The sequence below is a fragment of the Staurois parvus genome, unplaced genomic scaffold (genome assembly GCF_062004578.1).
Source record: "Staurois parvus isolate SC_StPar_1 unplaced genomic scaffold, SC_StPar_1.0 ptg001026l, whole genome shotgun sequence".
Classification (NCBI taxonomy): Eukaryota; Metazoa; Chordata; class Amphibia; order Anura; family Ranidae; genus Staurois; species Staurois parvus.
This window is the reverse complement of record NW_028318822.1, coordinates 308,225-334,210: the sequence shown is the minus strand read 5'-3', so window position 1 is coordinate 334,210 and position 25,986 is coordinate 308,225. Positions and strand designations below refer to the sequence as shown.

Below are 25,986 nucleotides of genomic sequence, written 5' to 3'. Positions count from 1 at the left end.
GTGTGTCGTATACAACCCAAGGTACAGAGTGCAGAGGTCGGGTGTGTGTCGTATACAACCCAAGGTACAGGGTGCAGAGGTCAGGTGTGTGTCATATACAACCCAAGGTACAGAATGCAGAGGTCAGGTTTAGGTCCTATACAGCCTAAGGTACAGAGTGCAGAGGTCGGGTGTGTGTCGTATACAACCCAAGGTACAGGGTGCAGAGGTCGGGTGTGTGTCGTATACAACCCAAGGTACAGGGTGCAGAGGTCGGGTGTGTGTCGTATACAACCCAAGGTACAGAGTGCAGAGGTCGGGTGTGTGACGTATACAACCCAAGGTACAGGGTGCAGAGGTCGGGTGTGTGTCGTATACAACCCAAGGTACAGGGTGCAGAGGTCGGGTGTGTGTCGTATACAACCCAAGGTACAGAGTGCAGAGGTCGGGTGTGTGTCGTATACAACCCAAGGTACAGGGTGCAGAGGTCGGGTGTGTGTCGTATACAACCCAAGGTACAGAGTGCAGAGGTCGGGTGTGTGTCGTATACAACCCAAGGTACAGAGGGTAGAGGTCAGGTGTGTGTCGTATACAACCCAAGGTACAGAGTGCAGAGGTCAGGTGTGTGTCATACAGTCCAAGGTACAGAATGCAGTGGTCAGAAGCATATCTTTTACAGCCCAGCATAAAGTGTGTATATATTTTATAGAGTATCTCCCAGAAGTGAGTCTCACAACACTGAAGAAATGACACTTTGCTACAATGAGACGTAGTCAGTGTTCAGCTTGTATAACATGTAAATTTGCTGTCCCCTCAAAATAACTCAACACACAGCCATTAATGTCTAAACCGCTGGCAACAAAAGTGACTCCACCCCTAAGTGGCAAGGTCCAAATTGGGCCCGATTAGCCATTTCCCTCCCCGATGTCATGTGACTCGTTAGTGTTACAAGGTCTCAGGTGTGAATGGGGAGCAGGTGTGTTACATTTGGTGTTATCGCTCTCACTATCTCATACTGGTCACTGGAAGTTCAACATGACACCTCATGGCAAAGAACTCTCTGAGGATCTGAAAAAAAGAATTGTTGCTCTACATAAAGATGGCCTAGGCCAGGGGTCTGCAACCTTTAAGACATAAAGAGCCACTTGCACCCGTTTCCGAGAGGGAAAAAAAGACTGGGAGCCGCAAAACCATTGCAACATTTAAAACAAATCCGACACTGCATATATTGCAAAAAACGCTCTGGTCATGAAGGGGGTTTAAGGGCCCAGTAAGCAAAGGGTTAATCAGGGCCACAGTGTATCGTCATAATCACAATCATAGCCTTAGGTCAGTGGTGGGCAACCTTTTTTTTCGACTGAGCCAAATCTCGCCAAAACCACGATTGAAATTTATTTTGAGAGAAACATTTTTAAAACTGAAAATACATCCCCCATATAGTAATTCATCCCCCATATAGTAATTCATCCCCCATATAGTAATTCATCCCCCATAGTAATTCATCCCCCATATAGTAATTCATCCCCCATAGTAATTCATCCCCCATATAGTAATTCATCCCTCATATAGTAATTCATCCCCCCTATAGTAATTCATCCCCCATATAGTAATTCATCCCCCATAGTAATTCATCCCCCCTATAGTAATTCATCCCCCATATAGTAATTCATCCCCCCTATAGTAATTCATCCCCCCTATAGTAATTCATCCCCCATATAGTAATTCATCCCTCATATAGTAATTCATCCCCCATAGTAATTCATCCCCCCTATAGTAATTCATCCCCCCTATAGTAATTCATCCCCCATAGTAATTCATCCCCCATAGTAATTCATCCCCCATATAGTAATTCATCCCCCATAGTAATTCATCCCCCCTATAGTAATTCATCCCCCCTATAGTAATTCATCCCCCATATAGTAATTCATCCCCCATAGTAATTCATCCCCCATAGTAATTCATCCCCCATATAGTAATTCATCCCCCATAGTAATTCATCCCCCATAGTAATTAATCTCCCATATAGTAATTCATCCCCCATAGTAATTCATCCCCCCTATAGTAATTCATCCCCCCTATAGTAATTCATCCCCCATATTGTGTGAATTCACTTACCTTTGCTCCGCGCGTTCCTCTCGCTGGGTTCCCGCGCCGTTCTGGTCTTCAGGGCGGACTGTGAGAGGAGAGGAGTTCGTCACGCTGCCCCGCCTACATCCGGGCTGTCCCGCCTACATCCTGACAGCCAATGTTTGCCAGCAGGCGCCCGGCACACAGAAGATCTGCATTAAAAGAGCCGCGGCTTGCCGACCCTATTGCCTGTCACCTGGTGGGCAGTGTGCTCCGGAGCTGCAGGAAAGGTGAAAAAGAGCCGCATGCGGCTCCGGAGCCGCGGGTTGCCGACACCCGGCCTAGGCTATAAGAAGATTGCTAAGACCCTGAAACTGAGCTGCAGCACGGTGGCCAAGACCATACAGCGGTTTAACAGGACAGGTTCCACTCAGAACAGGCCTCGCTATGGTGGACCAAAGAAGTTGAGTGCACGTGATCAGCGTCATATCCAGAGGTTGTCTTTGGGAAATAGATGTATGAGTGCTGCCAGCATTTCTGCAGAGGTTGAAGGGGTGGCGGGGTCAGCCTGTCAGTGCTCAGACCATACGCCGCACACTGCATCAAATTGGTCTGCATGGCTGTCGTCCCAGAAGGAAGCCTCTTCTAAAGATGATGCACAAGAAAGCCGCAAACAGTTTGCTGAAGACAAGCAGACTAAGGACATGGATTACTGGAACCATGTCCTGTGGTCTGATGACACCAACATCAACTGATTTGGTTCAGATGGTGTCAAGCGTGTGTGGCGGCAACCAGGTGAGGAGTACAAAGACAAGTGTGTCTTGCCTACAGTCAAGCATGGTGGTGGGAGTGTCATGGTCTGGGGCTGCATGAGTGCTGCCGGCACTGGGGGGCTACAGTTCATTGAGGGAACCGTGAATGCCAACATGTACTGTGACATACTGAAGCAGAGCATGATCCCTCCCTTCAGAGACTGGGCCTCAGGGCAGTATTCCAACATAACGACCCCAAACACACCTCCAAGACCACCACTGCCTTGCTAACGAAGCTGAGGGTAAAGGTGATGGACTGGCCAAGTGTGTCTCCAGACCTAAACCCTATTGAGCATCTGTGGGACATCCTCAAATGGAAGGTGGAGGAGTGCAAGGTCTCTAACATCCACCAGCTCCGTGATGTCGTCATGGAGGAGTGGAAGATGGAAGGTGGAGGAGCGCAAGGTCTCTAACATCCACCAGCTCTGTGATGTCATCATGGAGGAATAGAAGAGGACTTCAGTGACAACCTGTGAAGCTCTGGTGACCTCCATGCCCAAGAGGGTTAAGGCAGTGCTGGAAAATAATGGCGGCCACATAAAATATTGACACTTTGGGCCCAATTTGGACCTTGTCACTTAGGGGTGGACTCACTTTTGTTGCCAGCGGTTTAGACATTAATGGCTGTGTGTTGAGTTATTTTGAGGGGACAGCAAATTAACATGTTATACAAGCTGTACACTGACTACGTCACATTGTAGCAAAGTGTAATTTCTTCAGTGTTGTCACATGAAAAGACAATCAACTATTTACACAAATGTGAGGGGTGGATTCACTTCTGGGAGATACTGTACCTGTGTACGGGATGCAGTGATCAGGAACATGTTATATACAGCCCTGTGTATAGAGTGCAGTAGCCAGGAGCATATCCTATACAGCCCTGTGTATAGAGTGCAGTGGTCAGGAGCATATCCTATACAGCCCTGTGTATAGAGTGCAGTGGTCAGGAGCATATCATATACAGCCCAGTGTATAGAGTGCAGTGGTCAGGAAAATGTCATATACAGCCCTGTGTACAGAGTGCAGTGGTCAGGAGCATATCATATACAGCCCTGTGTATAGAGTGCAGTGGTCAGGAGCATGTCATATACAGCCCTGTGTATGGACTGCAGTGGTCAGGAGCATGTAATATACAGCACTGTGTACAGAGTGCAGTGGTCAGGAGCATGTCATATACAGCCCTGTGTATAGAGTACAGTGGCCAGGAGCATGTCATATACAGCCCTGTGTATAGAGTGCAGTGGTCAGGAGTACATCATATACAGCCCTGTGTATAGAGTGCAGTGGTCAGGAGCATGTCATATACAGCCCTGTGTATAGAGTGCAGTGGTCAGGATCATGTCATATACAGCCCTGTGTATAGAGTGCAGAGGTCAGGAACATGTCATATACAGTCCTGTGTATAGAGTGCAGTGGTCAGGAGCATGTCATATACAGCCTTGTGTATAGAGTGCAGTGGTCAGGAGCATGTCATATACAGCCTTGTGTATAGAGTGCAGTGGTCAGGAGCATGTCATATACAGCCCTGTGTATAGAGTGCAGTGGTCAGGAGTACATCATATACAGCCCTGTGTATAGAGTGCAGTGGTCAGGAGCATGTCATATACAGTCCTGTGTATAGAGTGCAGTGGTCAGGAGCATGTCATATACAGCCTTGTGTATAGAGTGCAGTGGTCAGGAGCATGTCATATACAGCCTTGTGTATAGAGTGCAGTGGTCAGGAGCATGTCATATACAGCCCTGTGTATGGACTGCAGTTGTCAGGAGCATGTCATATACAGCCCTGCGTATAGAGTGCAGTGGTCAGGAGCATGTCATATACAGCCCTGCGTATAGAGTGCAGTGGTCAGGAGCATGTCATGGCATATAGAGTGCAGAGTATTAGAACCATGCCAGTCATACAGGGGGAGATTTACTAAAGCTGGTTCACTCAGAATCTGGAGCACCCATGCATGGTAGCCAATCAGCTTCTATTCTTAGCTAGTTCAATTATGCTTTAGCAATAAAACCTGGAAGCGGATTGGTTTCCATGTAGAAGTACATGAGATTCTAAGTGAACTAGCTGTAGTAAATAAACCCCACAGACACTAGGTATAGAGTAATACTAATAATGACAACAATGCCAGAGAAGAACTGTTCCATCTGCTCTTTCAGAACACAGAACAGGCTTTCTCCGGGTCTTCTACTGATATTTATTAGAGAGAAAAGTCTCTCCTGTACTGTTCTCTCTCTTTGACATATCGTAGAATAAAGCCGTATTGTTCTTTCAGTGTCATCCTCCCGTGTTCTGTCCATTTCCACACTGACATCAACAGCTCCTCCACCATCCCGGACTATTTGTTGTCTCACCATGTTTCCAATGATGGAGATCCAGTGGTCAGTGTAGTGGTCCCTCACATTGGTGACCAATGGGAGAAGGATCCCCTTATATCAGTGGTCAGTGTAGTGGTCCCTTACATTGGTGACCAGTGGGAGAAGGACCCCCTTATATCAGTGGTCAGTGTAGTGGTCCCTCACATTGGTGACCAGTGGGAGAAGGATCCCCTTATATCATTGGTCAGTGTAGTGGTCCCTTACATTGGTGACCAATGGGAGAAGGACCCCCTTATATCAGTGGACAGTGTAGTGGTCTCTCACATTGGTGACCAATGGGAGAAGGACCCCCTTATATCCGTGCTCAGTGTAGTGGTCCCTCACATTGGTGACCAATGGGAGAAGGACCCCCTTTTATCAGTGGTCAGTGTAGTGGTCCCTCACATTGGTGACCAATGGGAGAAGGATCCCCTTATATCATTGGTCAGTGTAGTGGTCCCTCACATTGGTGACCAACGGGAGGACCCTCTTATATCAGTGGTCAGTGTAGTGGTCCCTTACATTGGTGACCAATGGGAGAAGGACCCCCTTATATCAGTGGTCAATAGTAGAAGGACATTTTGCCATCAGTGTGAAGACTGCTCCCCTTACAGATCATTGATGTCAGTTATTACTAAGAGACAGAAATTGTTCATTGCTGAAGGAACTCCTAGAAACCTTTGGAGGACCTCTGACTGAGAAAGGCTGGACTAGGCAGTCATATATTTCTGTCCCCCTTGGTGGGAGTGGAAGTGACCCCTCTATAAGGATCTACAGTCCATACACACCCAGCACAAGGCCGGGGTCACACTACCAGACGCTTCTCGGGGCTGCAGTTCCTCTGAGCTCCACAAGATGGTGATCTCACTTCTACCCAGACAGGAAGGCTCTATAGAAGACACAGGAAGTGATGTAAGGTACAGACAGGAAGTGATGTCAGGTACAGACAGGAAGTTCTGGGTGAGAGGTGAGGTGGGAGGAAGTAAAGAGGAGACGTTTGTGGAAGTGGCAGCAGAGGAGGTAATAAGATGTTATTTCCTATTTACACCCAGTAACCCCCCGTCATGTCCGTCCTCTTCCCCCATAGTCACGTCCGTCCTCTTCCTCCATAGTCACATCCGTCCTCTTCCCCCATAGTCACGTCCGTCCTCTTCCTCCACAGTCACCTTTGTCCTCTTCCTCCACGGTCACGTCCGTCCTCTTCCTCCACAGTCACGTCCGTCCTCTTCCTCCATAGTCACGTCCGTCCTCTTCCCCCATGGTTACGTCCGTCCTCTTCCCCCATAGTCACGTCCGTCCTCTTCCCCCATGGTTACGTCCGTCCTCTTCCCCCATAGTCACGTCCGTCCTCTTCCTCCATGGTCACGTCCGTCCTCTTCGTCCATAGTCACGTCCGTCCTCTTCCTCCATGGTCACGTCCGTCCTCTTCCTCCATGGTCACGTCCGTCCTCTGCCTCCATAGTCACGTCCGTCCTCTGCCTCCATAGTCACGTCCGTCCTCTGCCTCCATAGTCACGTCCGTCCTCTTCCTCCATAGTCACGTCCGTCCTCTTCCTCCATAGTCACGTCCGTCCTCTGCCTCCATAGTCACGTCCGTCCTCTTCCTCCATAGTCACGTCCGTCCTCTTCCTCCATAGTCACGTCCGTCCTCTGCCTCCATAGTCATGTCTGTCCTCTTCCTCCATAGTCACTGTGACGTCTTTTATCTCCAGCAGATGATGATACACACATATATAGTGTGGGAACCCAGATTAACCCCTTCAGGGGCACAACATTCCCCCACTTCCGGGGGCCGGAACATTCTCCTCATTGTGGAGATGGGTCACCTTCTCACCTCATCAGTCTATACTAGGGGTCTCCAAACTGTTGAAACAAAGGGCCAGTGTACTGCCCTTTAAATATTAGGTGGGGGCTGGACTGTGGCCATAGGAAGTAGGAAATGTCCTGACATTGATGGGAGTAAACCAATGTTTCTCAACGATTTTTTCAGTCAAGGCACCCTTTAAAATTATGGACAGTCCTGAGGCACTCTTATCCACATGCCGCCCAGCCACTGTAGAAATATGGCGGCAGGGCGGCACGGCTGGGCAAAACCATGTTTTAAAACGTGTGTTTTTAAAACAGGTAGGGGGAGCGTGCGAGGCGCGCCGCCGCCCTACCTGTCCCGCCGATCACAGCCGCGGATGTCAGTCGCCGGGTCACAGCCGGTCGTTACCGGCTATGTCCCGACGATTAGTGGCAATCAGTGACAGAGAGAACAGCTGCAGTAGCTGTGCTTTCTGTCAGTTCCCTGACAGCTGCAGGACACGCTGATCGGGACAAAAAGAGTTTATCTGTCCCGATCAGCAGTGTTCCCTGCAGTACACCCCGCCCCCTAGTAAAACACTCCCCTCACACAGATAACCCTTTCCTGAATAATAAAGTTAACCCCTTCCTCCCCAGTGCCATTAGTACAGTGTCAGTGTTTTTTTTTTTGCACTGATCACTGTATTGGTGTCACTGGGGATGTCAGTGACCCCAAGTCAGTACCCCCCAATGTCAGAATGTCCGCCGTAGTCCCGCCATAAGTCGCTGGTCGCTGCCATTATCAGTTTAAAAAAAACCCTAAAAATCCCAGTATCTTTCCCGCCATTTGTAAACGCTATAACTTTCACGTAAACCAATTAATTTACACGTATTGGTTTTTTTTTTAGCAAAGACATGTCGCAGAATGCATTTTGGCAGAAATTTATGACTAAATTTGATTTTTAAATTTTTTTTTCTGGACATGTTTTATAGCAAAAAGTCCAAAATATTGTTTTTTTTCCTCAAAATTGTCAGCCTTTTTTTTTATAGCACAAAAAATAAAAAACGCACAGGCGATCAAATACCACCAAAAGAAAGCTAAATTTTTGGGGGAAAAAAGGATGTAAATTTCATTTATGTACCGTATTGCATGACCGCGCAATTGTCCGTTAAACTAGAGCAGCGCTGTATAGCAGAAAAATGGTGTAAATTGCAGTATCTATACCATAGTTTGTAGACGCTATAACTTCGCACAAAGCAATCAATATACACTTATTGGGATTTTTTTTACCAAAAACATGGAGCAGAATACATTTTGGCCTAAATTTATAACCAACTTTGAGTTTACTATATATTTTTTATAGCTGAAAGTAAAAAATATTGTTTTTCTTCAAAATTTTTGGCCTTTTTTTGTTTATAGCGTGAAAAATAAAAAGCGCACAGGTGATCAAATACCACCGAAAGAAAGCTCTATTTGTGTGAAAAAAAGGACGTAACTTTCGTTTGGGTGCAGCATTGCATGACCGCGCAATTATCAGTTGAATTAGTGCAGCGCCGAACGGCAAAAAGAGGCCTGGTCATTAAGGGGGGTAAATCCTCTGGAGGTCAAGTGGTTAACCCCTCGCCTACCGGGCACTGATACCCCCTTCCTGCCCAGACCAGTTTTCAGCACTGTTGCACTTTGAATGACAATTGCGCGGTCATGCGACACTGTACCCATATGAAATTTCTATCATTGTTTTTGAGACAGATCGAGCTTTCTTTTGGTGGTATTTAATCACCTCTGGGTTTTTTATTTTTTTGCTAAACAAACCAAAAACAACTGAAAATTATGAAAAAAAAGTTTTTTCTTACTTTCTGTTATAAAATTAAAAATTAAATGATTTTTGTCCTTCTCTGATGTGCGCTAATGAGGCTGCAGTGATGGGCACTGATAGGCTGCACTGATGAGGAGGCACTGGTAGGTGGCACTGATGGGCATTGACAGGCATCACTGGGCACTGTTAGACGGCACTGACGGGCACTGTTAGGCGGCACTGATGGGCACTGTTAGGTGGCACTGTGAAGCGGCACTGACTGGCACTGATAGGTGGCACTGAAAGGCAGCTCAGATGGGCACTAATATGTGGCATTGATGTGCACTGGTAGGCACTGATATATGGCATTGATGTGCACTGGTAGGCACTGATATATGGCATTGATGTGCACTGGTAGGCACTGATATGTGGCATTGATGGGCACTGGTAGGCACTGATATGTGGCATTGATGGGCACTGGTAGGCACTGATATGTGGCATTGATGTGCACTGGTAGGCACTGATATGTGGCATTGATGGGCACTGGTAGGCACTAATATGTGGCATTGATGTGCACTGGTAGGCACTGATATGTGGCATTGATGTGCATAGGTAGGCACTGATATGTGGCATTGATGTGCACAGGTAGGCACTGATATGTGGCATTGATGTGCACTGATATGTGGCATTGATGGGCACTGGTAGGCACTAATGTGTGGCATTGATGTGCACTGGTAGGCACTGATATGTGGCATTGATGTGCACTGATATGTGGCATTGATGGGCACTGGTAGGCACTAATGTGTGGCATTGATGTGCACTGGTAGGCACTGATATGTGGCATTGATGGGCACTGGTAGGCACTGATATGTGGCATTGATGGGCACTGGTAGGCACTGATATGTGGCATTGATGGGCACTGGCAGGTGGCATTGATGGGGCTACGCTGATCACCTGTGCCCTGATGATCAGTGTACATGTCCCCTCTGAGGAATGCTGATTACCGGCTCCCCTCTCCTCTGTCAGTGTGACAGCTCGTGAGGAGAGAAATGCCGATAACCGACATTTCCCTGTTTACATGTGATCAGCTGTGATTGGACACAGCTGATCACATGACCGAGCCAACGTCTTTGGCTCTTTCTGTTGATCGGTGATCCGCTCTGTACCAGGAACACAGCACACCGCCGATCACCGCACACGCGTGGTTAGAGTGGGAGGACATCATAAGACATCCTCCCAGAATGAGAGAACCGCCTTGCGCCCGTCATTTCCTTATATGGCGGGCGGGAGGCGGTTATAATGATGGACAGTCCTGAGGCGCCCCATTCTAAAATGTGAAAAACTATTCTAATAGTTTCTATAACGCAGCAACTTCCACACATGTAGGACACCCAACATTAGAGGGGACTTATTCTTCCAAAGCAAATATACTTTTGCACACTGGTACTGACTAGTATTCCCATGTTTCTCTTCTCCCTCAGTTTTTCTCCATCACTCAGCTAATGTGACCCCAGCACTGATGGAGAGGGGCGGGGGGAGGGTCAAACTAGGATGCTGTGCAGGCAGCTGACACCCCCTTACCAACTGATGATGTCATTGGTTGTCAGGACACCAGCGGCTAGAAGGTCGTAATGGCGCACAATGAAAACCTGTCGCTTTGTGCAACTAAAAGGCCAGCTTGTTCCACTCACTGGCTTGTATACAAGTTTTGGGCAATTTTTAGACATTTTGCCAAGGCACCCCTGAAGAAATCTCAAGGCACCCCAGGGTGCCTGGGAACCCTGGTTGACAAAGGCTGGAGTGAATAATGCCATAGGCTTGGTGGTCAGTGGGAGTAAAAAAAAAGTAAAAAATTATTGATGTCAGTGGGAGAAATAGTTCACTGTCTCTGGTATCAGTGGGATGAATAGTACCCCATTGATGGTGTCAGTGGGAGGAATTGTGCCCCATCATTGGTGTCAGTGGGAGGAATAATGCCCCATTGATGGTGTCAGTGGGAGGAATTGTACCCCATTGATGGTGTCAGTCGGAGGAATTGTACCCCATCGATGGTGTCAGTGGGAGGAATAGTGCCCCATCATTAGTATCAGTGGGAGTTATAGTGCCCCATCGATGGTGTCAGTGGAAGGTATAGTGCCCCATCGATGGTGTCAATGGGAGGAATAGTGTCCCATCATTGGTATCAGTGGGAGGAATAGTGCCCCATCATTGGTGTCAGTGGGAGGAATAGTGCCCCATCATTGGTGTCAGTGGGAGGAATAGTGCCCCATCATTGGTGTCAGTGGGAGGAATAGTGCCCCATCATTGGTGTCAGTGGGAGGAATAGTGCCCCATCATTGGTGTCAGTGGGAGGAATAGTGCCCCATCATTGGTATCAGTGGGAGGAATAGTGCCCCATCATTGGTATCAGTGGGAGGAATAGTGCCCCATCATTGGTATCAGTGGGAGGAATAGTGCCCCATCATTGGTATCAGTGGGAGGAATAGTGCCCCATCATTGGTATCAGTGGGAGGAATAGTGCCCCATCATTGGTATCAGTGGGAGGAATAGTGCCCCATCATTGGTATCAGTGGGAGGAATAGTGTCCCATCATTGGTATCAGAGGGAGGAATAGTGCCCCATCATTGGTGTCAGTGGGAGGAATAGTGCCCCATCATTGGTATCAGTGGGAGGAATAGTGCCCCATCATTGGTATCAATGGGAGGAATAGTGCCCCATCATTGGTATCAGTGGGAGGAATAGTGCCCCATCATTGGTGTCAGTGGGAGGAATAGTGCCCCATCATTGGTGTCAGTGGGAGGAATAGTGCCCCATCATTGGTGTCAGTGGGAGGAATAGTGTCCCATCATTGGTATCAGTGGGATGAATAGTGCCCCATCATTGGTATCAGTGGGAGGAATAGTACCCCATCGATGGTGTCAATGGGAGGAGTAGTGCCCCATCATTAGTGTCAGTGGGAGGCATAGTACCCCATCGATGGTGTCAGTGGGAGGTATAGTGCCCCATCGATGGTGTCAGTGGGAGGAAGAGTGCCCTGTCTTTGGTGTCAGTGGAGGAAATAGTATCTCATATCAGTGTAAGGAGCAATTCCCCAAGGGCTGGATAAAAGCAAGCAAAGGGCCCCAGTTTGGAAACCCCTGGTCTATACTAACGGATTATATGACTTTTATCAGTGTCGGGGGATGGGGGGTTATTTCGGGGGATTGGAATATGAATGTCTTTATTTTATAAGATTCAAATAGGAAGAAAGAGAGAAAATGTCATTTGTAGGAAATGTCCTGAAAACGTATTTCTCCATAATGATCCCAGTCTCAGATATTCATCCTGAAATGTGATCAGTAAAGTCTCCGGAGAACACGGAGATCACAGGGATAGGATGTGTCCTGGCAAAGCCCAAAGACAACGTTCATATTTCAGTTTAGGAGAGGTGGGACGCACCCGGGAGAAATGATTCTGTGTACAGAAACCTCACAGAGCGCCCCCACAGCTCCTCCTCCCAATGTCCTCCAACCAGAGTCAGAGAATCCTGTGACATCACACTGACCTCACAGCTCCTCCTCCCAATGTCCCTCCAACCGGAGTCAGAGAATCCTATGACATCACACTGACCTCACAGCTCCTCCTCCCAATGTCCCTCCATCCAGAGTCAGAGAATCCTATGACATCACACTGACCTCACAGCTCCTCCTCCCAATGCCCCTCCAACCACTGTCACAGAATCCTATGACATCACACTGACCTCACAGATCCTCCTCCCAATGCCCCTCCAACCAGAGTCAGAGAATCCTATGACATCACACCGACCTCACAGCTCCTCTCCCCAATGTCCCTCCAACCAGAGCCAGAGAATCCTATGACATCACACTGACCTCACAGCTCCTCCTCCCAATGTCCCTCCATCCAGAGTCAGAGAATCCAATGACATCACACTGACCTCACAGCTCCTCCTCCCAATGTCCCTCCAACCAGAGTCAGAGAATCCTATGACATCACACTGACCTCACAACTCCTCCTCCCAATGTCCCCCCTTCTGACTCTTCTCTTTTTTTCTACGCTCTTATTATGTAGGCGGATCCTTGACATCACAGTGACCTCACAGCTCTTCCTCCCAATGTCCCTCCATCCAGAGTCAGAGAATCCTATGACATCACACTGACCTCACAGCTCCTCCCCCCATGTCCCTCCAACCGGAGTCAGAGAATCCTAAGACATCACACTGACCTCACAGCTCCTCCTCCCAATCTCCCTCCATCCGGAGTCAGACAATCCTATGACATCACATTGACCTCACAGCTCCTCATCCAATGTCCCTCCATCCAGAGTCAGACAATCCTATGACATCACACTGACCTCACAGCTCCTCCTCCTCCCAATGTCCCTCCATCCAGTCAGAGAATACTATGACATCACACTGACCTCACAGCTCCTCCTCCCAATGTCCCTCCATCCAGAGTCAGAGAATCCTATGACATCACACTGACCTCACAGCTCCTCCCCCCAATGTCCCTCCATCCAGAGTCAGAGAATCCTATGACATCACACTGACCTCACAGCTCCTCCTCCAATTTTGTGAGTCTGAACTGTAGTTTAGGGCTTGTTACTTTTTATTAAACAAACTCAAAGTTCAACAGAAGAATAGTTGCCCACACAGGGGTTTCCACCATCAACATACAAACTGAAAAACAAAATGCCAAGCCACCTGGCTCTTTCTTCAGCTTAGTTCTTAAACTTCGGCTCTTGGCAGGCCCCTCTGACCGGGCCCCTGAGTACCTCTGTCCCTCACTCAGCTTTCCTGGCTCTCTTGTCACTCCTGGCTCTCCCAGCCATTCAGTTTGCAGCAACCTGCTGCTTGGTAGGGGTTCTCATGACACCCTGAGCTCTCTCAGCTCTTAGTCCTCCAGATTCACCTAGTGATCTCAACTTTCCCAGTACTCCAGACTCGCCGAGGTGTCTCCACTTCTTCAGTCTTATGAACAAGGAACCTCTCCTCCAGAGTGTTGTCTCTTTGAGTGAAGTACACCTGTCCCTGAAAGGGTGCCCTGAGCTATGTCCAGGTTCTTCATTATGGGATGTGCACACCTACACCCACAGCCTGCTGGTCTCCTGCAAGACCTGGACACTGGGTTGGAGATTTCTTCTATCTCAAATCTATCCATACTCCAGAACCCAATCGGGGAATACAAAAACCAGGAAAATTAAAAAAACAAACACTTTTTTGCATTCAGAATCAATATTCAGAGTTCCACACTCTGCTTTTGTGACAACCCTGTGCCATATCTACTTCCATTTTCACAGCAGCAGAGCCTCGCATTGTCAAAGTATAGTCCTGGAGTGGGGCTTCAACAAAATGGAGACCTGAACAGTGATGGGAGGATTCTGAGAGATCACATGACACCACTCTTATCTCTATCAATAATACAGACCTGACCGGAGAGGTGAGGAGGATTCTGGGAGGTCACATGACATCACTCATCTCTATTAATAATACAGACCTGACCGGAGAGGTGAGGAGGATTCTGGGAGGTCACATGACATCACTCTCATCTCTATTAATAAAACACAGACCTGACCGGAGAGGTGAGGAGGATTCTGGGAGGTCACATGACATCACTCTTATCTCTATTAATAAAAGACAGACCTGACCAGAGAGGTGAGGAGGATTCTGGGAGGTCACATGACATCACTCTTATCTCTATTAATAAAACGCAGACCTGACCGGAGAGGTGAGGAGGATTCTGGGAGGTCACATGACATCACTCTCATCTCTATTAATAAAACACAGACCTGACCGGAGAGGTGAGGAGGATTCTGGGAGGTCACATGACATCACTCGTATCTCTATTAATAAAACACAGACCTGACCGGAGAGGTGAGGAGGATTCTGGGAGGTCACATGACATCACTCTTATCTCTATTAATAAAACACAGACCTGACCGGAGAGGTGAGGAGGATTCTGGGAGGTCACATGACATCACTCTTATCTCTATTAATAAAACACAGACCTGACTGGAGAGGTGAGGAGGATTCTGGGAGATCACATGACATCACTCTCATCTCTTAATAAAACACAGACCTGACTGGAGAGGTGAGGAGGATTCTGGGAGGTCACATGACATCACTCTCATCTCTAGTAATAATACGCAGACCTGACCGGAGAGGTGAGGAGGATTCTGGGAGGTCACATGACATCACTCTTATCTCTATTAATAAAACACAGACCTGACCGGAGAGGTGAGGAGGATTCTGGGAGGTCACATGACATCACTCTCATCTCTTAATAAAACACAGACCTGACCGGAGAGGTGAGGAGGATTCTGGGAGGTCACATGACATCACTCTCATCTCTTAATAAAACACAGACCTGACCGGAGAGGTGAGGAGGATTCTGGGAATGTCATTTGATTTGACTGTTTGTGTTCATTTATAGAGATTTCTTCCTGTGAACCCTGGTGATCATATGACATCACATTGCCTCCACCTCCGTTTCAGAGTAGTAACCTCAGGATCAATATTATCAGAGAAGAGTATAAAGAGGAGGATGAGGAGTATGGAGTGATGGAGGAGCTTTCAGAAGGACACAAGGATATGATGGAGCCACCTAATACCAGGAACCCACCAGAGAGATGTCCCCGTCCTCTGTATTCCCGGCATTCCACACAGGAACGTCACACCATCCCTCATCATCATCAGGTAGATGGATCCAGTCATGGGAACCCACCAGAGAGATGTCCCCATCCTCTGTATTCCCGGGATTCCACACAGGAAGGTCACACCATCCCTCACCATCATCAGGTAGATGAGGAACAATCACTGATGGTATCATTAGGATCTGTACATTATCTGCATTGTTACCATTGATGGCATTTTATTTTATATTCAGAGTGGAAACCTGAGAGATTCTAAAGTTGATATTAAAGAAGAGAAAAAGGAGACGGTTGATAAAGATGGGGTGATGGAGGAGTCAAAGTTTCTAAAGGACACCATAGTGGAGTCATCCAGCTACAGAAACCCATCAGAAAGATGTCCCCGTCCTCCTTCTTCCCAGGATTCCACACAGGAAGGTCACACCATCCCTCACCATCATCAGGTAGATGATTGACAATTATTGATAGTTATGATTTATACACAGCAGGAATGAATGTTTATTATATATTCAGAGTGGAATCCTCGGGGATGATAATATTGTTGTTAGAAAATATTATAAAGAGGAGGATGAGGAGTTCTGAGAAGGACACAAGGATATGATGGAGTCACATAATACCAGGAACCCACCAGAGAGATGTCCCCGTCCTCTGTATTCCTGGGATTCCACACAGGAAGGTCACACCATCCCTCACTGTTACAAGGTTGGAAGGAATATCTAGAACATGGATTAGTGGAGACAATGTGTGGATTTTTTATGTGATGTCACAATATTAATGCTTATGTTTTACAGATGATATTTTCTTTCATTTTCTTTGTTTAGTGGGAAGATCCTAAAGATTTCAAATTTGAGGTTAAATCAGAAGAAGAAGAGGCGTATGTGAGGGATGATCAGCAGTCTATGGAGGAGGATGGAATAACGGGGACATTTATAGAGGAGGACACTCCTACAGAGATCAGCACAGGTGGGTCATGAACACTAAATCCATTCCTCCACCCATACTGCTCACTGATTGGTCCAGAGTAGGGCGGGGACTGGGTGATATCAGCCTGTAATCCCCTGGTCACTTTCCTGAGCTGTGTTCCCCGTCCTGTATTCCTGGATTTCTCTCGGATAATCTTCCTTCTCTGTGCTGCAGACACAATTTATGTGTGTATATACTCTATGTTGTACATTACATACTCCTGACCCCTGCACTATATACTCTATGTTGTACATTCCATACTCCTGACCCCTGCACTATATACTCTGTTATACATTCCATACTCCTGACCCCTGCACTATATACTCTATGTTGTACATTACATACTCCTGCACTATATACTCTATGTTGCACATTACATACCCACTGCATTATATAAGTGTAATATTTATTCTCTTTTTCCTAGTCATCTTCTAGGAGAGCTTCACACAAGAGATAATCTGCTCCCAGGAAACACCCGTTCCACCTTATTTTCCTATAAGTAGCCTCTCTCCCTGGGGGACGCTCAGTATTAGTGTTTCTTCCGGCCAGGAACAATGCTACACCCATTTGTTTGTTTTTTTTCCTGGCCGTTTGGTGGGGTACAGAGACCCCTTGGCTGGGGCCCCCCCTCCCTCCTCTTCTCAGCAAGGCAGGGGCCTTGTGGGGTGGCTTCAGCCAGGTTTTTTCCCTGAACACACCCTCTTGGAGATGGGGGAGACAGACCCCTCGGACGGTCCAGCTGGGCTCTCCAGGGGGTAAAACCTGCTGCACTGACCTGCTTGGAAGAGCCACTACCTTGTGGGGCAAAGCCCACCTTCCTCCCCACATCTCCACAGCATGGGAACGAGGAGGTGAGGGCCGGGACGCCGCTGCCACGTCATTTCCAGGTGCCAGGACCGTGATGTCACTTCCGGCATCGGAGAAACAGGAAGTGGACCACCGCCATCTTGGATATGGGCGACGGGCCTCAAATTTGCCCCATGCCATTGCCGCTCCATCCACCAGCGGCCGTGAGAGGCATGTCAGCGTGCCTGGGACCAAAGGGAGGGGGCGGAGCCCCACCAACCCTGTAAAAACAGCCGCACCGAGGGCGAGCTGCGGCAAAAATGGAGGCAGATCTGTTGGAGCTGGGGGAGGCCAGCAGCAAGGTAAGAGCCTTCTGGGCTGCCACTCGGGTCAAATCCAAGACTCAGCCCAAGTTACTGGCGAAGCCAAGTGGGAGGAAGACTGGGACACTTCCACACACAATGGCTGAAGACTACCCAGAACGCATTCATCCTAGACACAATTCGCAACGGCTACAGGATAGAGTTTTCAAGACTCCCCCCTCGGAAGGTTTTTCGTGACCCCCTTACCAAGGGACGGGGAAAAGGCAGGCGCACTGGTGAACCTCCTGGAAGGAATGCTCCAACATAATGTGGTTTGTCAGCTGGAGGAGGAAGAGAGGGGAAGGGGATTCTACTCCCATTTTTATTCTAAGAAGAAAGGCATCTGGAAGTTACAGAATGATAGTCAACCTGAAGAAGGTCAACGAATTGGTAAAACCCAAAACATTCCACATGGAAACAATACACACGACGAAAGAACTCCTTCCGCCGGGAGCATTTAGACCTAAAGGACGCATACCTTCACGTCCCGATAAGGGAAGAATCGAGGAAGTTTCTAAGGTTCGCACTAAAAGGCAAACGAAGAACGATCTTATTTCAATTCAATGCACTGCTTCAGCTCCAAGAATATTCACAAAGATCCTAGCAGAACCTCTGCAAGCCCTGAGGTTAGAGTGGATAAATATCATCCCCTATCTGGACGACCTGCTCTTCTTGCGGACACGGAAAGAGGCCTGAAGTCCCACGTAGAACACACAATATCCTTCCTGGAAAACCTAGGATGGATAATAAACATGGAGAAATCACAGCTAGTCCCTTCCAGGAGGATCACGTATCTGGGATACATTCTGGATTCTACAAATACCTGCTTATACCTGACCGCAGAGAAAGCGCTCAAACTACAAGACTCGGAAACCTTTCCGGGGGATGGCGACCTGCACAGTCAGAAAAGCCATGAAGCTTGTCGGGCACATGACAGCCGCCATACCGGGGGTACATAACTACACTCTAGAACAGCAATGGGCAAACTGCGGGCCGTATACGGCCCGGCGGACCTTTTAATCCGGCCCGCGGAGCTGTCAGGATGTGTGTAGGCGGGGCAGCGTGACAAACGTGAGGGAAGCTAGGCTCCTCTCACAGTCCGCCCTGAAGACCGGAACGGCGCGGGAACATGGCGAGAGGAACGCGCGGAGCAAAGGTAAGTGAATTGACACAGGGGGGACTTGGCTTACTACTTGGGGGGGAATAGTACTATGGGGAATGAATTACTATAGGGGGGATGAATTACTATATGGGGGATGAATTACTATATGGGGGATGAATTACTATAGGGGGGATGAATTACTATATGGGGGATGAATTACTATATGGGGGATGAATTACTATGGGGGATGAATTACTATATGGGGGATGAATTACTATATGGGGGATGAATTACTATGGGGCATGAATTACTATATGGGGGATGAATTACTATATGGGGGATGAATTACTATAGGGGGGATGAATTACTATAGGGGGGATGAATTACTATATGGGGGATGAAGTACTATGGGGGATGAATTACTATATGGGGGATGAATTACTATAGGGGGGATGAATTACTATAGGGGGGATGAATTACTATGCTTACTATGGGGGAATATTATTATACTTACTATGGATGACACATACACATCATTCATCTACTCTTGGTCCGGCCCTCGGGTCCAATATATGAACCCATTGCGGCCCTCAAGTCAAAAAGTTTGCCCACCCCTGCTCTAGAATGATGCAGAGCCATGTCCTCTCCCACTGGGATGGCAGCCAAGCATCCCTAGATTCCAGCATCCGCCTCACGCACAAAGTGAGAGAATCACTAGAATGGTGGGGGAATATCCACACACTAAAGGTGGGAAGAAAGTGGAAGCAAATCAACCCAATAAGAATCACCACAGATGCAAGCATGTGGGGGTTGGGTGCGCATATGGAGGACTGCCTGACCCAGGGCAAGTGGGACCCGGAGATCTCAGGGAGGTCATCAAACTTCACTATTGGCAATTTTCAGAGCTCTCATGGCTTTTCAGAAGATAGAAGGGAAAGAGGTTCAGATCTTGTCCGACAACGGCGGTCGCATACTCAAACAGGCAGGGAGGCACGAGATCCCCGAAACTGATGGAACTAGTGGAAATCCTCCTGAGCTGGGCAGAAAGGAACCTAAAATCCATCACAGCGTTACACCTGAAAGGGGATCTAAATCAGCTGGCGGACCAGTTGAGCCAGGAGGAAGTCAACCAGTCAGAATGATGCCTCAGCCATACAGTGTTCGACAAAATCTGCACTAGTTGAGGTACTCCCTCCATAGACCCAGGGGTGGACTGACCATTTGGAAACTCGGACACTGCCTGAGGGCCCGGGGTCAGTAGGGGGCCCCATGAGATGCCCCTGGTACCTTTTTCATAGGCTTTTTTGAGTTTGGGCAAGGACACAGGGGCCCCATGGTCCCCTATTGCCCGGGGGCCCCATGAGTTGTCAGTCCACCCCTGCATAGACCTCTTCGCCAACAGGAAGAACACAAAACTAGAGAAGTACTTCTGCCTGCAAAAGGACCCCAGGACAGGGACAGATGCACTAGCCCAACAATGGGAAGGAGATATCCTCTATGCTTTCCCACCATTCAGATTGCTACCAAGAGTGATACAGAAGATACAGTCAACTCAAGCCAGGGTCATCCTGATTGCTCCATTCTGGCCCAAAAGATCATGGTTCTCCCTGCTGAAGGAACTGAGCCTAATGGACCTGTGGATGATACCGCCCACGCACGACTTACTCGCACAAGGGGCAGTGGTACACCCACACCCGGAAAAGCTATCCCTGACAGCTGAGCGAAACAGGCTAGCTGGAAAAGGGTTATCAGAAAGAGTAGTCGCCACCATCTTAGACGGGTGAAAAAAGTTGACAAACACACATATGACAAAATCTGAAGAAAATGAAAAGGAATTAGTCGTCAGGGGCCCCCATCCTAAATACAGTACTTGAATTCCTTCAAGCCGGGGCAGACAAGAACCTGGCCGCCAATACTCTTAAGGTGCAAGTAGCCGTTCTGTCTAATTTTTTGGAGCTGAAATTGGCAGAAGACCCCTTAGTAATCAGATTCCTGAGGGCCATCTCCAGATACCGAGTTCCGTCCATGCCAAAGTACCCTATATGGGACCTAGGCACAGTTCTAAAACGTTTTCAGCGAGAACCTTTTGAACCCTTGGAGGAATGCTCTCTCAGGCATTTGACCCTCAAAACCACCCTCCTCATAGCCCTGGTCTCCGCTCAAGTCAGTGAACTACAAGCTGTCAGTAATAGAACCGTACTACACGATCCTGTTGGACAGAATCATCCTCCGCATGGATCCGGCTTTCCTACCAAAGGTCGCGTCGCATGTTCATAGTTCACAAGAAATAGCAATACCATCCTTTGATAGAAACCCAAGCAACGCCAAAGAGGGTGACTACAACAAAATTGATGTAAGGAGATACTTAACCACTTAAGTATTTAAGGGATTTACCCCCCTTAAATGACCACGCCTTTTTTTGCTGTTTGGCGCTGCACTAATTCAAATGATAATTGCGCGGTCATGCAATGCTGCACCCAAACGAAATTTACGTCCTTTTTTTCACACAAATAGAGCTTTCTTTTGATGGTATTTTATCACCTGTGCGCTTTTTATTTTTTGCGCTATAAACAAATAAAACACAAAAATTTTTGAAAAAAAACAATATTTTCTACTTTCAGCTATAAAAAATATATAGTAAACTCAAAGTTGGTTATAAATTTAAGCCAAAATGTATTCTGCTCCATGTTTTTGGTAAAAAAAAAATCCCAATAAGTGTATATTGATTGCTTTGTGTGAAAGTTATAGCGTCTACAAACTATGGTATAGATACTGCAATTTATGCCTTTTTTTGCTATACAGCGCTGCACTAATTCAAATGATAATTGCGCGGTCATGCAATGCTGCACCCAAACGAAATTTACGTCCTTTTTTTCACACAAATAGAGCTTTCTTTTGATGGTATTTTATCATCTGTGCGCTTTTTATTTTTTGCGCTATAAACAAATAAAACACAAAAATTTTTGAAAAAAACCAATATTTTCTACTTTCAGCTATAAAAAATATATCGTAAGCTCAAAGTTAGTCATAAATTTAAGCCAAAATGTATTCTGCTCCATGTTTTTGGTAAAAAAAAATCCCAATAAGTGTATATTGATTGCTTTGTGTGAAAGTTATAGCGTCTACAAACTATGGTATAGATGCTGTAATTTATGCCTTTTTTTGCTATACAGCGCTGCACTAATTCAAATGATAATTGCGCGGTCATGCAATGCTGTACCCAAACGAAATTTTTGTCCTTTTTTTCACACAAATAGAGCTTTCTTTTGGTGGTATTTTATCACCTGTGCGCTTTTTATTTTTTGCGCTATAAACAAAAAAAACACAAAAATTTTGAAAAAAAAAACAATATTTTCTACTTTCAGCTATAAAAAATATATTGTAAACTCAAAGTTATGAATTTAAGCCAAAATGTATTCTGCTCCATGTTTTTGTTAAAAAAAATCCCGTGCATTAGCGGGCAAACTGGCGCTATCTGGGAGGGGTGCTAACACTATCGGAAGTCACCAGTGACACTAATACAGTGATCAGTAAAAATCTGTTCACTGTAATCAATGACACTGGTGACAGGGCAGTGAAGGGGTTAACTGGGGGGGGGGCGGGGGGCGATCAAGGGGTTAAATGGGATTACTGGTGTACTGGCGGGCAAAAAACTGGCGCTATCTGGGAGGGGCGCTAACACTATTGGAAGTTGCCAGCGACACTGATACAGTGATCAGTAAAAATCTGTTCACTGTAATCAATGACACTGGTGACAGGGCAGTGAAGGGGTTACCTGGGGGGGGGGATTAAGGGGTTAAACGGGATTATTGGTGTACTGGCGGCAATCTCTTGCTATCTGGGAGGGGCGCTAACACTATCGGAAGTCGCCAGCGACACTAATACAGTGATCAGTAAAAATCGGTTCACTGATCAGTGACACTGGTGACAGGGCAGTGAAGGGGTTACCTGGGGGGGGGGGATTAAGGGGTTAAACGGGATTACTGGTGTACTGGCGGGCAATCTGGTGCTATCTGGGAGGGGCGCTAACACTATCGGAAGTCAGCAGCGACACTGATACAGTGACCAGTAAAAATCGCTTCACTGATCAATGACACTGGTGACAGGGCAGTGAAGGGGTTAACTGGGGGGGCGATCAGGGGGTTAAATGTGACCTACAGTGTTCCAACTGTAAATGTGTAGTGTTTTACTCACGTTTATTGTGTCTTCTTCTCTGTCTGGAACGGAATGTGTCTAGGCAGAGAAGAATGACATCATATCCTGTCCTGTGTAAATGTCAACACAGGACAGGATAGGACAGGGACCGATCATGTGATTTCAGCCAGACATCACTGGTTTAAAACGTGGTTTTGCGCCCCAGTGCCGCCCTGCACACGTATATATACAGTGGCAGGACGGCAAGCGGTTAATTGCGTACATGGAGCGCACAAAAACATGGAGACGCTCACCCAGTCTCTTCATCCTATTCCAAGGCCCAAGGAAGGGATACAATGCCTCCAAAGGCACCATTGCAAAATGGATAGGAGAGGCCATCTCAGAGGGATACAAAACTGCGTCATTGGCACCTCCACCTGGCATAAAGGCACATTCAACCAGGGCAACTGCAGCCTCCTGGGTGGAAAAGGCTGGGGCCTCCCCCGGACAGATATGCAAGGCCGCAACGTGGTCCAGCTTCGGCACCTTCGCCAGACACTACCGGTTGGACCTGATCCCCAACAAAGACCAGGCGTTAGGCAGAAAGGTTCTGCAAGTGACGCCCCTGCCCTAATGTACGTATTCCTATTCAGTCCGCTCATGTGAAGCTGTCCTAGAAGATGACTCGGGAAATCGCAGTTATTTACCCCTTAACTGTATTTCCAGGAAACTTCTAGGACAGCGTAACTCCCTCCTGATTACTGTGTACTTATATGCTGGTGATATGTTGTTTCTACCAGGGGCGGACTGATCATTTGAAAACTCAGGCACTGCCCGAGGGCCCGGGGTCAGTAGGGGGCCCCATGAGATGCCCTGGTACCTTTTTCATAGGCTTTTTCGAGTTTGGGCAAGGACACAGGGTCCCCATGATCCCCTATTGCCCGGGGGCCCCATGAATTGTCAGTCCGCCCCTGGTTTCTACTGCCATCTTTATGTTTCTCCTAGGCCTTTGGTCATATTCCTGTACTGAGGGTCCCCCAGGGAGAGAGGCTACTTATAGGAAAAAGTGGAACTCGTGTTTCCTGGGAGGAGCCTATCTCTCATGTGACGCTGTCCTGGAAGATTCCTGGAAATACAGTTAACAGGTAAATAACTGTTGTTTGTTTGTTTTTTTTTACACTAATTTTTTTGGACATTTCTGAAGATGTGATTGGAGCACAGACCTTTACATGGTGATAATAATGTGATAATATCCTCAGACTTTGAACCCTTAAACAGAAAGTGATAATGAGGGAGGAGTCAATACCCCAATGATGGTGGTCTTCAGGATCAGTCCAGTCTTCATCTTGGTTGTTCTCCCCCCATCCTCACTCTCTGACCTCTGGTGGGGCTCAGCCCCGCTGTTCTTCATGACTAAATCATGGACTAAATAAGGAAGTGCAGTACTTCTTGTGTTGGGAAGATGGCGATGAGTGATAGAGGGGGTGGGGACCCTCGTCCTATAATCCTCTCATCACTGTCCCTCCTATAAAAGACAGTTCTGGTTGTTTCCTCACTCTCTGACTAAGGTCCATGAATAAAGAAATGACCTGGTAGGAGATCAGAGGAGCCATTTCCTAGATCCCTTGAGGGTGGAATTGTAAGCTCCTCAGATACCAAGCTGCCTGATGTGGGCGGAGTCCTGGTTTGGGGGAACCAATCAGCTCCTGTCTAGTAATCCTCTTTGTCTTTGTATTTTAGTCCATGGCCGGGAGATGAGGAAAACCTCCGAGGATTGTCTCACTTTGTCTCCAGACTGGAAAGTAGAAGATGAGGACATCACACAGTATAGTCCAGGAGAAAACCCGGCTCCCTCCAATGTCCATCCGGCACCACCCAGTGTAGATGGACCATCGGATTCCTCGTATCCTGAGGAACCTCAGACTGTGCGGGACCGGGCCGGCCTTCCAACAGAGAAGAGGTTTCCCTGTACTGAGTGCGGAAAGGGATTCCAATTTAAATCCCAATTTAACTTGCATAAAATGTCTCACACGGGGGAGAAGCCGTATCCCTGCCTTGAGTGCGGGAAATGTTTTTCAAAGAAGTTCAATCTTCTCATACATCAGAGATCTCACACGGGGGAAAAACCATATTCCTGTCCTGAGTGTGGGAAATGTTTTTCAGATAAGCCGCATCTTTACACGCATCAGAGATCTCACACGGGGGAGAAGCCGTATTCCTGCCCTGAGTGCAGGAAATGTTTCATACACAAATCAGTACTTGTCACACATCAGAGATCGCACACAGGCGAGAAGCCATATTCCTGTCCTGAGTGTGGGAAATGTTTCACACAAAAATCAGAACTTGTCACACATCAGAGATTTCACACTGGGGAGAAGCCGTATTCTTGTTCTGAGTGTGGGAAATGTTTTGTACACAAATCAAACCTTGTCACGCATCAAAGATCTCACACAGGGGAGAAACCATTTTCCTGTCCTGAGTGCGGGAAATGTTATTCAGAGAAGTCCAATCTTTACACACATCAGAGATCACACACAGGGGAGAAGCCATTTTCCTGTCCTGAGTGTGGGAAATGCTTTGTAAAAAAATTCAATCTTACCATACATCAAAGGTCTCACACGGGTGAAATGCCGTGCTACTGTAGCGAGTGTGGAAAATCTTTTGTAAGCAAATCAGTACTTGTCACACATCAGAGGTCTCACACGGGGGAAAAGCCGTATTCCTGTCCTGAGTGCGGGAAATGTTTTTCTCAGAAGTCCAATCTTTACAAACATCAGAGATTACACGCTAGTAAGAAATCAGTTTCCTGTTCTGAGTGAAAGAATTGTAACTCAGTGAAGACATGGATGAAGTGTTCTATGATGCTGGCGATTGATAGCAGTAGAAAAATAAAAATTAAGTCATTATCTGTGTTGAATACATTTTGTGATGAAAGTTTTCGCAAACATTTAGAGCAGCGTTTCTCAACCGGGGTGCCGCCAGAGGTCCTCAGGGGGGCCATGGCATCATGCTTGAAAACGCTGTCAGATCCAACCGAACTCCCACTCTGTTGAATATTACAAGACCAAGTGCCTGGTCAGTGCAGTGGAAGGGGGGGCAGCTTTCTGAATCCTGAGCTCCCTACCTCCCCCTACAGGACAGTACCCTGCCAGCACCACCCACAGCTGTGTGGATTGCAATAGAACGGCCTGACCCAAGGCTCT

General features: G+C 47.4%; 1 protein-coding gene across 5 annotated transcripts in view; it reads left to right on the top strand.

Moving 5' to 3' along the window:
• LOC149441087 (uncharacterized) overlaps positions 1-25,689 on the top strand; it is an 84,820-nt gene extending 59,131 nt beyond the window's left edge. For 2 of the 5 annotated variants that reach the window (XM_089657760.1, XM_089657761.1), the window contains one exon: positions 24,744-25,689. In XM_089657760.1, coding sequence (XP_089513886.1) covers positions 24,744-25,602 — 859 coding nt within the window. In that variant the 3' untranslated portion in view covers positions 25,603-25,689. Of the gene's footprint in view, positions 1-6,157; positions 6,231-14,086; positions 14,227-15,219; positions 15,585-15,672; positions 15,880-16,257; positions 16,400-24,523 lie in introns of those variants that run through there. The other 3 variants (XM_089657757.1, XM_089657758.1, XM_089657759.1) reach the window with 3 other exon arrangements.
• The last annotated feature ends 297 nt before the right edge of the window (positions 25,690-25,986 follow it).